We start from the raw sequence: 14,435 nt of genomic DNA on the forward strand, positions 1-14,435 counted from the left end.
GTCCGAGAATATCACGAGAAGAAACAATTGAAATTTCAAAGCTCATATGAAATCCTTTTGTGGTAGAATTCGTGTACATTGAACTTTCTTTCTGTTGTAAACAAAGCTAATTACACAACAAATTCCATGTGATACAACATTTGACACAACACAAAGCTAAACTATTACAACATCTATCCTTTGGATAGCAAACAATATGTTTGAAAATCCAGGAACCAACAGCGATTACACTAGAAGAAATTTAAGAAAATCATATTTTTATACAAGATAAGGGAGGTGATTCTGTCATCTATGTGGAGATCCCAATATCGGATTTGTTTCTATTTTTGTATTCCGCGGCTCCCTTGGACTCCCAAACTTCTCAGCTTCTCTTGCTATCTGAATATCACAAGGACTATAGTATTGATACAGAAATTTTACAACGTATCGAGGAATCAGAGCTGCTAAAACTATAGCGAGCAAGCACAACCAAAACAATTCTGTCTTTGCAACATGGAAGATGGCCCTGTCATGTTACATTGAATTGCAAACATCAGATGCTATATATATATATATATTTATATATACAAGAATAACACATGCAAGTGTTTCTCAATCTAAATGCTTAAACGGAGTTTTCAAATGGCTGTATGCAAAACAATGGAAACAAGAATCTTCCGATTGATACACATTATTTTCTGACAACAAATGTTAATCGATGATATTATCTCCAGTTTAAACTAAAGTCAGAAATGATACGACATTTAAGAACATAGATGAGTATATATAAAGGTATGCATTGTGTCTACGGATGGTTCTAAAAGCTGGTCAATATGACAAAGGAAAGGGCATACCAGTAACCAGTGAAAATAGGCACAGCATCAATGACAATGACACAAATGAAAGTTGCAATTATGGATCCCCATAAAACTGCATGAGTAATCCAACTCCACCGGAAGATGTCCATGGCCAAGTGCAAATTAACCAAAATGACCACTGCAAGCGTCCACAGATCTCCTATACTTGATCCGTCAATGCTGCTGGCCCAGTATGCAAAGAGAGGGATGGAAAAGACAGCCACACTTTGCCACAAGGTGTCGATCATTGTCAGCCAAAACAACTTAGAGTTGTAGGCCTCTTGTCTGTGCCCTGCTCCATAAAGCTGGGGATACTTTAGGAGAGTCCTTCTACTTAGGTCCTTGTCAAGAATACCAACTACAATGGTAGGCAATGCTGTGTAGATAATAGAATACAACATGCTGCTCCACTCAGTGATTGCAGTCGTCAAAGTGAAAGAAGTAAAGATTACATACCTGTGCAGTGATGACAAAGTATCAACAACTGTGTTAACAAGCATACGATAATGTCACATAAATTTTGGGTTAAAAAGGAGCACGCTTAATTTTTGTACACTGTCTGCAAAATAACTAGGATCCTAATTTAACTACACTCCGATGACAGTTTCATCAGAAATATGTTTCAGTGTTTAATAAGAACAAGAAATGAAGGTATAAAATTTTCAGCTAACTTCATCCAGTCAGCTTCGATTTAGAAGGAGTTCACTTTCCCAATTAATGAGCGATGGCTATTCTACAATTATATAGAAAATGCTTTGCAAGGAACCCTTTTCTTTAACTTCTAAAGAGAAGGGGAAACAGAGTTTTTCTTAAATAAGGCACATAGCCAAAGAGATAGTTAAGGATCAGGCAAAGAATTAAGTGAAGGCTGCTAAAACTTCCAACAAATTTTACCATCGCATAGCATATTTACATATAGCATAATTTTGCATATGAAAGAAAAAATCCAAAATATGCTTTATGCAAGTTTACTCACCAAAACAAAACAAGAACAAACACTGCATTCCTGTAAAAATTATATAGTATCATATATCCCATCCGCTGGTAATTCCAATGTCCATGGACCAATAAAAGTGGTACTAAGAATCTGAACTGCCCCATTGCAAAATCTGATGCCATTACTGCTTGCTGACCCTCTCGCCCACTAATGCCAACTCCAACATCGGCCATTTGGATCATTGAGACATCATTTGCACCTGTAAACATTTAGAAGAATTTTCCAACATCGGAATAAAACACCAATGAGAGACAAGACAACGTAATTCCTTATGCTCCCCGAAGTTTGGTTCAGGGAAGCATAAAGCTACTGATCTAACATAAGTTGGGAAATCACCGTCTCCAATGGCAAGTGTCATGTCACGAGTCCTGTTCTTCACAAGGGCAACAATTCCAGCTTTTTGCAATGGAGCCACTCGGCAACACAGAACCACAGAACATTTACTGGCTAATTCAAAGAGCTACAGCCAAATGAATAAACTACATCAGCACACAAAACCATTGCCATGAAAAAAAGAAAGATAAAGGTGAATTCACAAGCAAGTACCAGTTCTTCAAGTTCACTGTCAAGTATATGGACAAGGCTGGTGCCATCAATAATCAACGCCACTGGATTCACAGCAGCTGCATCACTTGCCCCAGTATTATGTGTTATCCCAGATGTGATCGTGAGCTTCTTAGATGCAACCAAGGCATCTTCTAAACTCTTCCTTGAAGACTGCTTAGAGTTGCTATTGATTATAATTGAGGTCATTTTGCTTGTCAGGAGCTTTGAGGAGTAGCCAATTGATATAGCAGTTTCTTGCTTGTCCCCAGTTAAAACCCATGCTTTGATCCCTGCTGTCCTCAAAGATTCTATGGCTTCTGGCACCCCTTGTTGCAGTTTATCTTCAATAGCAGAAGCACCGAGTATGGTAAGACTGTTTTCGACATTGTTAGCAACCTTGCGTAGCAAAGCTGCCCTGCCAATTATAGCTGTGCTAGCTGCCTCAAAGGTTAAGTGCCACTGCTCAAACTCTGAATTATTCAATTCACGGATCCCAAAAACAAGTGTTCTCAATCCCATTGAGGAGTAAGTCTGAAGATGGGCTTCAGTTGCATGTATAATGTTCGTGTTCAGAGATCTATCTATCACACTAAACATGGATGTGTCAGCACCTTTCACAAAGACTTTCACAGTCTTGTCAGGGCATCCCAATATAACCGACATCCTCTTCCGGTCACTATCAAACTCATGCAAACCCAAAACATTGAACCTGCACTGCCAACATGGGATAGTCCAACAAAAAAGGAAACAGTAAGAACCATTTTTCATGGAAAGAAGTTCAACATTGCAACAATAATTAGTGGAACAAGTAACCAACTAATCCAAGCATTGCAAACACTATCGGTTCGCATTCTCCTTGCTATTACAATCCATGTATTTTAATGATATGTGTGTATGGGGGAGTTTCAGAAAGATCCTTCCCATGAAGAGGATTCAAAAAAAGAAGACAACTTCTCATCCAAACAGCACAAACATATTTGTGTGACCCCAACTTTCCATCACAAAGCTGAAAGTATTAGTTGATTTCAATATAAGTCGATTCATTTACGAATCCATGTCTTCACTTTAAGATGAACATACTCTTCCCTAATGCTAATCCCAGAGATACCACTATAATATTGAATTAGTAACCAAACTGTCTCCAGCCAATTTACAGCTTGACACACAATCATGTTAACAATGACAGAAGTGGCAGTGGTAATCATCATTAAGATGTTAGCAAAAATGTCCAAGAAACTGACAGTAAAAAGGAAGAAAAAGTAGTAAAAAGGTACCTCTGTCTTTCTCCTTGAATATTAATAACTATATGACCAGAAGTTCGTTCTGTAAGCATAAAACCATATGCAGCAGCAGCATAAGCGAGTGCTTGCTCATCCGGAGACTCCCCTTGGTAATCCAACAACTTTACTGTAGAATCAGATGTGTCATCGACAACAAGAGGCACGATTGTGTTACATGCTGCCAATGCAAGGAGGAAATCATGAACATGTTTGGCTCCCTTCGTATCCTTTCCACTTCTTGATAACTCTAGAAGCTGAGGGTCAACCTTCACCTCCATCTTTGGCTGCAAAATCTTCCCATCCACTGCTGCCAGACACAGCAAACAGAAGAAAAAAAAATGAGAAAGTTGTATGCAAAAAAATCAAAATGTTCAAAACAACAAAACTCTTGCTACCTTGAGCAGGATCATTTCGTGAAACGGTTCTCCCATCACTGTAATCTACTCCCCATATGCTTGCACGTTGAAATTCCATCTTGTTCTCAGTAAGAGTGCCAGTTTTGTCAGAGAAAACATACTTTATTTGCCCTAAATCCTCATTAATATTTAAAGACCGGCACTGAAATCTTGAATTTGACCCCTCGTCATACAGTAGCATATCTCGAATCATAAAATAAGCCTGACCAACCCGGACAAGCTCCATGGAAATGTACAAAGAAATAGGGATCATGATTTGGAATACAATAACTGACATGAGGAATGTAAAAAATATCTCCAACCCCCATCCATAATAATTAAAATTCTGTGGAGCCCCGTGTGCAAAGTCCTTTCTCCTATAAAAAGGCAAGATATCTAACTCATCCTTACGGCGCCTTAACCACACAGCAGCGCATATAGAAACAACACTACACAAAAAAATAAGGAACAGAGAGAGTATGATGGTCTCAAAGTTCATATGTGTCTCAAGCTGGCTCCTTTTTGATGGAGCTCCTGAGCTGTTAAGCATGGCCTTGGTTTCACGGCCACAATAAACAGCAACTCCAATTGCCCAAGCAGTATTCTTGAGCTCACAACCACGAAGAAGAATGTTTGAGGGCCCAAGTGACAGTCTTTTCCCGTCAACTTCCATGTTTGCCTGAAATCCATATATGTTTCTATTAGGCCTCTCGCACTTAATCAACCCATTAATCATTTCCTCTCCAGGAATCTTTGAAATGGTCTCTTGCTTTGCATACCGAGTCTTCAAATTCGATTCTCCATCCAAATTTACAGTCTGCACAAAAGCAACCCCAGTTGGCTCACTAGTTGAGAGAAGTACAATATCACAAGGAAAGGTTTCATTAGCCTGAATCTTGAGTATCTCACCAACCTGAATATCCTTCCATTTCTTTTGTCGAAATTCATCATCAACTAAAACCCAAGCTAATCTATTATTCTCAACTCTATCTGACCTATGCCTCCTCCAATCCTCGTATGCATCCTTGACTGCCGTAACTGACAGCACGAATGCAAGTGGCATGATGGAAGCTCCCCGGCCGAAGACTGCCAGCTGGGGAAGCTGATTAAGCACAGCGATGATGAGAAAATAAATGTACGCTACTCTATGAAACTGTCGAAACAAATTCCTTGGAAGAAATGAAAACACTGAATATTTACTAGTTCGAATCGAATTACCAGCAAACTCGTATCTCTCATTACTCTTTACAGGATCGTTCAAGTAAACCAATCTAGCATCATCATCACCAATCTCTTTCTGCGACAAACCCAACAACTCTATATCACCCCCTCTTGATCCATGCCTCACTTCCCTAACTGAATTCCCTCCCTTCCTTTGATTCAATGAGATCTCCTCCTCAAATGGGTTTTGAGAATCCATCAAGGAAATGGATCTGGGGACTTTAAGATTGACTCTTGAAGATTATTCCAGAGTCAAAACAGATAAATCATAGCAAATATTGGGTATTTACTGGTTTTGGTGATTGAATCAGTGAAGACATCTTTGAGGCCATGATGTAGAGATCAGGAAGTGTCAACTTAAAAAGATACAGACTATTGAACCGACATCCATATCACACCCATTAAAATGAGTGCATCTTGGAGGGATGTCAAAGTTTCAAAATTTCATTCAAAAACAAACCACATTCTGTCTTCTTGAGTATAATCCTCTCAGTTTCTCACACAAGAAAAAACAAACTCCACTTACAGATTTATGGATGATGTATCACTGTCAACTTTGGAGCCACCACAGGGCCTCTGTCTCGATAAAACAGAGAAGATTTTCAAGACCCACTTCTAAAATCCTGAAATCTACAGAGTTCTGTTTCCGCAAGTGATGTTTTTCGGTGAAAAAAGAAGGGAATGAAAGGGAAAGAGAAAAGGAGAAAGCTTGCTCTTTAGTTAAAGCAGCTTGGTAGGTGATGGTGAAATAAAGACAGGAGGGGGGGTTTTGCAAAGGCGAGACAACGACACCGTTTTCTCCACCTGAAATTACATTTTGAGGTAGCTTGATAAAATTGTAATTCAATTTTATTCATCTGTTAACTAGTTTAATTAATTGAACTAGTTTTGAGTTAAGATCTAAACAGATGTTTCTTGTACCATCGTACGTGCATTGTGAATTAATTTTTTTTTAAAATCTCATATCGGAATTATCTGCCAATATTAAACTTAATTTGTAGGATAATTTTGGATTTTAGTGAATCTAAAAATAACTTAAAACATAGTTTGATTTTAAAAAAATAATTTCAAGATAATTTTTTTTTATTTTATTATCAAAACAATGATATGTTAGATCCATTTGAACTTTACGATTTAATCTGCTAAATTCATTATCTTATCATGATGAACTTTATTAAGTTTAAAAATTTTATTTTTTAAAATTATTTTTTACTTAATTAAACGAAATAAAAAATAGATTTTATAAAATTAAATATAAAACAAGCACAAAAACAAGTAGTGAAAATAAATCAAAATAATTTATATAGATAAACTCAAGATAAAATAAATATTGAATAATAAAAAAAATGATAATAATAAAAAAATAAAAGAAATCACCTTCTTAACTGTTGATATGAATAATGAAAAGAATGGTTGCATCCTATGATTTTCAGAGTAGTATACTAATTCTGCAAAATATAATGTCAATGATTATCTAAATCCAATGAGTATTTTTGTAGGCCATCCAGCTTTAAAAACTAATAATTTTTGCTGGCATGTGCTCTTCGTTAAATAATAAACTTTATTTATTAATCAGGATCAAATTAAAAATTCGATCGTCACCCAGGTTATTTTTACTTGGGCCTTCTGCAACTCAGTGTGACTTTTTGGTGGGCAGATTTTAAAGGCTCATAAAACACGGGCCTGGAGTAAATTAATACACACTCGGCCCATTTTACGGTTAAATTAGGCCCGTCACGCCCAATTTAAAATTGGCGTAGATTCCCCGCCAGCGTAACAGGCACGCGAGGCTTCCCTAACCGTTATAAATACACAAAATATCACCTCTTTCCACCGAAATCTCTTTGGACTCTGCTTCTCCTTCCCCTTCCCTTTCTTCTTTTCCTTCGTTTTCTTCTTATGGCAGTTTTCCCTAGGGCTAGGGTTTTAGGTTCATCATGGGACGCTCCGGTCCAATATCGGGCGGGCAGGCTCTGATCGAATAATGCCTGCGACAAAACAAAACAAAACCTTCCCGTCTCTTTCTCAAAGCCTACCAAAAGGTTTTGATTTATCTCCTTATATTTCTCTATGTTTTATCTGTAATTAAATATTAGGGTTTTAATGCTGTGGATTTCTTTTAAAATTCGCAGCAATTCAATTCGTAGGATTCTGGGTCTTTTGCACCCAAACAGAAAGCAGAAATCAAAACCCGGAAATCTCTTTCTTTTTGCAATAATTTAAATGAAAGAAGTCAATCAAGAGGATGTAACGAAACGAGTTAATACGCAAGAGTGGTTTTTTTATTGTGCTCGGTTAGGGTTCTGGTTTTATTTTCTCCCAATCACCGTTAAAAGATCTATGTAGTTTTTGGGATTTACTGTACAATTCTTTGTTAGGGTTTCTGTACTTTCTCGTTTTTTCATTATGTAATTATTATTTTTCCTGCAAAACAGAAGGCAATGCAACGAAGCTGTGGTGACATTTTTGGTTGAAGATTTCAGACATTACTTTAAGGAACAAATTGATTGGTTATTTTCGGCGAGGTAAATGGGTGTTCAGTGCAAAAGGTTAATGGACTGTTTAGTCCATCTGATTTTTCTTATTGTGATCCCTCTATATATTTATTTTGTAAATATAGAGGGAAGAATTTGGTTGTAAATGATATCAAATTTTATTTCCAAGGTGATTCTATTATATTGTAAATGATATAGTGGGAAGAATTTGGTTGTTTCCTTGATTGTAGAATGCCAGCTCACTTTATGGTCCAATCACATGACAAAGTTGATTTTTACTGTAAAATTTGGGTTGGTTTAATCAAATTGTGAATTGAGATATTACTGTCCATATATAGCAGCTCTTATCAAGTAGTTAAGTTGAATGGTCATCTTGAAAGATCATAGATGTGAGGAATCCAAAATCATACATCTATTCTTCTGTTTGTTGCCCCTGCATGTTTTAATTTCCATATGCTGCTTCTATAATTTCTTTTAACTATTCTTTTGTTCTGTTGGGACATTTGCACATGTTAATACATAGATTTATTTATTTGTCTCACGTTGTTATTGATATTTTAAAATTGGCATAGATTCAATTTGTAGATGCATTCATGTCGATAGTTGAAGCAAAGAAGTCAAATGGTTTTACAACTTTGTTTCAGTTGAAAGGTGGAATTAATTTTAGATGCTGTAATTATTATTTTTTTTCCATCTATTTCTGAAACAATCTTATTCACCAATTCTGCTAACAGGATTGCATGAGTGAAATTATGAAGTAGGCAAGATAATCAAATGTTCCAATCATCATAATTTCAGTGAAAAGATCAGAAAATTTTAACAAATAACATCAATTATCAGCTCGTTGGGACAGTGGGTAGGAGGACTAGAGATTCAATAGTGATCAAGACTCCAAGTGTTGTTTGTCTTTACAAATTCCAAGTTTTTGATGTATTAGGGTCGTGTCACATGTTACCATGCTTATGTTATAATGCTCTCATGTCAGGGTTGAGGAATGCTTAAATGTTAATTGTACAATGATTGAAATCAACTTGTTACTTCAGGTTAAAGAAACTTGGATTTACCTCTTTATTTGATGAAAGCTGCTATGTAGATATGCAAGGCAACACTTATTGCTCTCACAAGGGTATGCCTTTTATTGCTTTCCTAAAGATTAGATGCTAGAATGTCAAATGCACCACAAATTACATGTAACTCTATAATAATGTCACGTAGGATTTGGCTTTGCATTCGAGGAACTAATTAAAGAAGATCCGAGTGAGAACTGTAATTTTTATTTGGATGGTGAAGCTCAGAATTTAAAGAAGTTGGCTATTAGTGTTGCTCATGTAAGAAACTTTCCTTCTTGCTAAGCATGGTAGATTTAAATTAGAACATGCAGTTTTATCCAAGTGAAAATGAAAGTTGTCCAATCAACTGCTTATAACCAATATCATCTTAGAAAAAAACTTTTTGATGACCATGTGTTTTTCAATGCCTCTAATCTCTGATTTTTCGGGTTTTAGGGTGTGCTTTTTTTTGAAGCTCGAGATGTAAATGTCTAGCTGTCTATCCCCCGTCATAGTCTTCTTTTGGGCTTTTGGATTTCCTACAAATCATGCATACTTGTTATAACAAGATTAAAGGCCTATAGTAACTAGGTTGGAAAGGAAGCCTAATAATGCTTTGATTTTCTTACGTGCATGGTTTTCTGACTATTTTCTCATGATGGAAATCTGTGTACTGTTTAGTTTGTGTAGAAAATCTACTGGTTAATAGTTTCCCTTGATAAATATATTAGTAGCTGACAGTTTAGAGTCTTTTAAATAAAATTGTGTATCTTCTCATTGAGAATTGTCTATATATAGGTAGAATTTACAAGCTAAGAAAAAAAAGAATACAACAGGAAATAATACAGGTTGATACAGGAAATAATATAGGTTGATCTTCAGCCCTTAGAAACAGCTAACCTACAGCTAGTATATCCCAATAAAAGAAAGAATAAATAAGCAAAGAATCTGCTGGTATTAAATGTGTAGGTATAGGTATTTCCTTTGACATCCCCCTTTAAATTGATGTTGGTAAATCGACAAGCATCAATTTGGTAGTGAGGAAATGATGGCGCTGACGGGGCATGGATTTGGTGAAGATATCTGCGATCTGCAGAGTGGTGGAGATATGTGGAAGGGTGATAATTTGATGATCATATGCTTCCCTGATTGAGTGACAGTCAACCTCAATGTGCTTGGTGCGTTCGTGATAGACAGGGTTGGCTGCAATTTGGATGGCACTAATGTTGTCAGCATGAAGTGGAGTAGAATGAATTGGACAGAAACCGAGTTCTGTGAGGAGACCACGCAGCCAAATGATCTCAGAGCATGCAGCAGACATGGCTCGGTACTCTGCTTCAGTAGATGATTTGGAGACGTTGTCTTGTTTCTTGCATTTCCATAAGATATGGGCATCACCAAGAAACATACACCAGCCGGTAGTAGATTTCCTGGTGTCAGGGCAACCGGCCCAATTAGCATCACTATAGGCTTGTAGTTAAAGTGAAGAACCTGTAGGGAAGAATAAGCCACGACTAGTAGTGCCAAGAATGTAGCGAATTATACGGCGGACAGCAGATAGATGGAGATGCCTTGGTGCTTGCATGAATTTGCTGACAGTGTGAACAACATAAGAAATGTCTGGTCAAGTAATAGTTAGATAGATAAGATTACCAACTAGCTTCTGATAGGTAGTAGGATCATCAAGAAGCTCCCCTTCATCACGACGATATTTCACATTAAGTTCCATGGGAGTGTCAACCGAAGTAGTGTTGGTGAGGCCAGCTAACTGAACTAGTTCTTGACTATACTTGTGCTGATACAGGAAGAGACCGTGAGGTTGATGATGCACTTCCAAACCCAAAAAATAGGTGAGCTGACCGAGGTCTTTCATGTGGAATGTAGAATGTAACATAGTCTGAATCGTAGAGATTGCCTCCAAGTCAGAGCCAGTGACGACGATATCATCCACATAAACAAGAAGGACAACGATACCCATGAATGTCTTTTGTAGAAAGAGAGAGGAGTCATACTGACTTTAAGTGAAAGAGAAACCCTGCAACGTGGATCGAAACTTGTCAAACCATACTCTCAGTGCTTGCTTCAAACCATACAAAGAACGTTTCAGTTTGCAAACATCATTAGATAAGGAAGTGGACATACCAGAAGGAAGTTTTAAGTAAACATCTTCCTTGAGATCACCATAAAGAAAGACGTTCTTGACATCCATTTGATATAAGGGCCAGGATTGAGATGCAACAAGGGCGAGTATAGTTCGAACAGTGGTCATTTTAGCGATTGGTGCGAAGGTCTCATCATAGTCAAGACCATATTCCTGTCTGTTGCCAAGTGCCACTAACCGAGCCTTGTAACGGTCGATGGACCCATCAGAACGACGCTTGATAGAAAACACAAATTTACTGCCAAGGGGATTCACAGATGAGGGGTATGGAACAATATCCCAGGTTTGGTTTTCTTCAAGTGCGAGAAGTTCAGTTTCAATGGCTTTTCGCCAACACTCATGCTCCATTGCCTGTTTATAAGATGAAGGAAGAAAAGTAGAAGACAAGGTGGCTGTGAAGGATGAGGGAGGAGAGTACCCATACCTATCAGGGGGCCTACGAACCCGAGTACTTTGTCGATGAGAGGGAGTTGCAGTTGCTGGAACAGGAGCAGTAGTCGGGGAAGGAACGTGAGGGGGCTTGGGAGGGTCTGGAGGCTGGTGGGAAGTAGCAGATGAACGTCTTTGATATACTAGGAGAGGCTTAGAAGGGACTGGAGCTGCAGAAGAGTTAGTAAACATAGGCAAAACAGAAAATGAAGGAGGAACAGGATCCTGATGCATGGAAAAGAAATATTGGTTTTCTAGAAAAATCACATTTCTAGAAATTCGAATGCGACGCAGATTTGGGTCATAGCAAAGAAAACCTTTATGGTGTACTGAATATCCTAGGAAAGCACATTGAATGGACTGAGTCGTGAGTTTTGTGCGTTCATGTGCAGGAAGATGAACATAACAGACACAACCAAAGGTACGGAGGTTGGAATAAGTTGGAGGATGACCAAACAACCTGAGGAAAGGAGTGTCGTGGTTCAATGTGGGGGAAGGCAATCTGTTGATGAGGTGGACAGCAGTGGAGAGAGCTTCATACCAAAAACGAAAAGGTGTAGACGACTCTAACAGGAGAGTACGAACAACATCAAGAAGATGACGATTCTTTCTTTCAGCCACCCTATTTTGTTGAGGTGTTGAAGGGCAAGACCGTTAAGAAATGATGCCATAATGCTGTAAGAAGTCCTGAAACAAATGAGACATATACTCACCCCCATTGTCAGAACGAAGGATTTTGATTTGGGCAGAAAATTGGGTCTGGATATGTGCATGAAAAATCTTAAAAACAGAAAATACTTCGTCTTTAGAATGAAGGAAATAAATCCATGTGAAACGGCTATAATCGTCAATCATAGTGACAAAGTATTTGTAATTAGCATGAGAAGTGACTGGTGACATACTTCACACATCACTATGTATCAAATCGAAAGGTTGGACTACGTTTGGTGTGTGAATAGGAAAGGGTAAAGTTTTACTTTTGCCAAGCCTGCAAGAATTGCAATCAAACTGAATAGTACTAAGAGATGGTGAATCTTTATTTCCAAGAAAACCATATTTCAATAAATCATAAAGAACATTAGAGTTTGGATGTCCGAGACGTTTATGCCACGCTCGGTAATCAACATGAGCAGAATTACAAGTGACAAAGGGCAAAGAAAAAGGAGACAAAGGAAATTGAAGAGGAAAAAGACATCCCACTTTAGGCCCCCTCGCGATCATCTTCCCTGACTGTTGATCCTGCACAACACAACCAGATTTGGAAAATTCTAGTTTACAATCATTTTCAACCAACTGACCAACAGACACAAGATTGGTGGTAAGACCAGGTGATACAAAAACATCAGTGAGAGAAGGAGAAACATCACCAGTGGCCGTGATAGGTAAATGACTGCCATCAGCAGTATGAATTTTGAGATTTCCAAAATATTTGTTGACATTGGTAAGAGAAGCAGCATTGTTTGTCATATGATTGGAAGCCGCGAAATCAAAATACCAAAGAGATGATGTAGAAAGATTTTTACCTGAGAGCCCTAAAGCTGAAAATGCAGAAATGATCATTTGTTGAATCATGGCAGGAGTCACGGATTGGACAGGAGTAGGAGCACTTTGTGTCAGAGGTGAAGAGCCAACTGAGACAGTATATGTTGTCTCTGTTTTCTTGGGAGGTCGAGTAGGGCATTCTTTGATGATATGGCTATCTTTTTTGCAGTAGTTGCAGAATTTTCGGGGATAATTTGCAGCATAATGGCCATATCCCTTACAACAAAAACACTGAATAATGCTTATATCCCTGCCTCTTGGCTTACCTTGTGCTGCATAGGCCACAAGAATAGATGTAGATCGTCGTTGTTCCATGGTGGTTTGAGTGAGAAGGCGTTGTTCTTCGCGAAGGAGGTCACTAAGGCATGTATCCAAGGAGGGAACAAATTCTCAGTTTATCAGGTTGGATCTGGTGCCTTCAAATTCAGGTCTTAGTTTCATTAGAAACTGATCCCGTTGAGTAGTTTCATGAACAGATTAAACAGAGCTAATACCTTCGGATGGGAAGCCAGCATAAACTATATCAGTGTATTCAGTCCAAAGATTAGTGAATCTAGAGTAAAAATCAGAGATAGAAAGACTATCCTGTTGAAGAGTGCTCAATTCATGTTCAAGCTGAAACCGACGAGCAGTGTTTTGTTGGCTATAAATTTTCTTCAGGTAAGTCCACATCTGAGCTGCAGTATGAGAGGATCGAAGATTCAAGATGATGTTAGGTTCGACAGATCCTAAGATCCTAAGCCATAACTTGAGCATCCTTGACTTCCCACTTGGCAGTGCTGGTCTATGTCTTTGATTTTGTCAGGAGCTAGGGTTACTTCCATCAACATGTTCCCACAGCTCCTGACCTTTGACAAAAATCCTGAAATGAAACGCCTAAGCAGAGTAGTTCTTGCCATTGAAACGAATCATAGAAACATCAGACTTATCTGAAGACATGAGGTCAAGAGAACTTTGATCAAGAATAACCAAGACTAAGAAACTTGATAGCAAATAATAATTCAGAGTTGTAGCTCTGATACCATGACAGTTTAGAGTCTTTTGAATAAAATTGTGTGTCTTCTCATTGAGAATTGCCCATTATATAGGTAGAATTTACAAGCTAAGAAAAGAAAGAATACAACAGGAAATAATACAGGCTGATCTTCAGTCCTTAGAAACAGCTAACCTACAGCTAGTATATCTCAATAAAGGAAAGAATAAATAAGCAAAGAATCTACTGGTATTAAATGTGCAGGTATAGGTATTTTCTTTGACAGTAGCTTCTTGTTTGCCTGCCTGCATACCCCTTTGTTTTCACTTGATTAAATACTTTATCAAGTTTATGAGCTAGTAATTTAGTTGAACTTTCGCAATTTTTACGGTTTTTGTGAGGCTAAAGGCAGGAGGATCATTGGAGACCGCAACTTGAATATTGAAACTTCGCATAGATCTTTTACAAAAGCTATTACTGCTTGTGCTTTTCTCTGCATTTTTCAATTTTT

The 14,435-nt window shown here is 37.9% G+C and overlaps 1 protein-coding gene and 1 long non-coding RNA gene across 4 annotated transcripts; one reads left to right on the plus strand and one right to left on the minus strand.

Annotated features, from left to right (window-relative positions):
* Positions 1-11: 11 nt before the first annotated feature.
* Positions 12-6,020, minus strand: LOC7486873 (phospholipid-transporting ATPase 1). 3 transcript variants are annotated; one of them, XM_052455348.1, is made up of 8 exons: positions 4,968-6,020; positions 4,055-4,871; positions 3,654-3,966; positions 2,380-3,088; positions 2,170-2,293; positions 1,813-2,032; positions 834-1,292; positions 12-505 (listed from the first exon to the last, which is right to left on the minus strand). In XM_052455348.1, the coding sequence occupies exons 1-8, from the start codon at positions 5,472-5,474 to the stop codon at positions 286-288; spliced, it is 3,369 nt and encodes a 1,122-aa protein (XP_052311308.1). In that variant the 5' UTR covers positions 5,475-6,020; the 3' UTR covers positions 12-285. The 3 variants fall into 3 exon arrangements, with proteins under 3 accessions (XP_052311308.1, XP_052311307.1, XP_002311927.3); XM_052455347.1 differs by having other exon boundaries at positions 3,654-3,963; positions 4,055-6,020; XM_002311891.3 differs by having other exon boundaries at positions 4,055-6,020.
* A 1,096-nt stretch (positions 6,021-7,116) lies between these two features.
* LOC112328314 (uncharacterized) lies at positions 7,117-8,103 on the plus strand. The gene is made up of 2 exons (XR_002983066.2): positions 7,117-7,317; positions 7,711-8,103. It is a non-coding gene; the product is annotated as an uncharacterized LOC112328314 (long non-coding RNA).
* Positions 8,104-14,435: the final 6,332 nt, after the last annotated feature.

Source organism: Populus trichocarpa, chromosome 8 (assembly GCF_000002775.5).
Source record: "Populus trichocarpa isolate Nisqually-1 chromosome 8, P.trichocarpa_v4.1, whole genome shotgun sequence".
Taxonomy (NCBI): domain Eukaryota; kingdom Viridiplantae; phylum Streptophyta; class Magnoliopsida; order Malpighiales; family Salicaceae; genus Populus; species Populus trichocarpa.

Coding starts and splice junctions, on each gene's coding strand:
- LOC7486873 (XM_002311891.3), bottom strand. CDS start 5,474: ATGGATTCTCAAAACCCATTTGAGGAGGAGATCTCATTGAATCAAAGG. Junction 2,033..2,169: donor GACACTTGCCATTGGAGACG/GTGATTTCCCAA, acceptor AAATGTTTACAG/GTGCAAATGATGTCTCAATG. Junction 506..833: donor CCTATTTTCACTGGTTACTG/GTATGCCCTTTC, acceptor GTAACATGACAG/GGCCATCTTCCATGTTGCAA.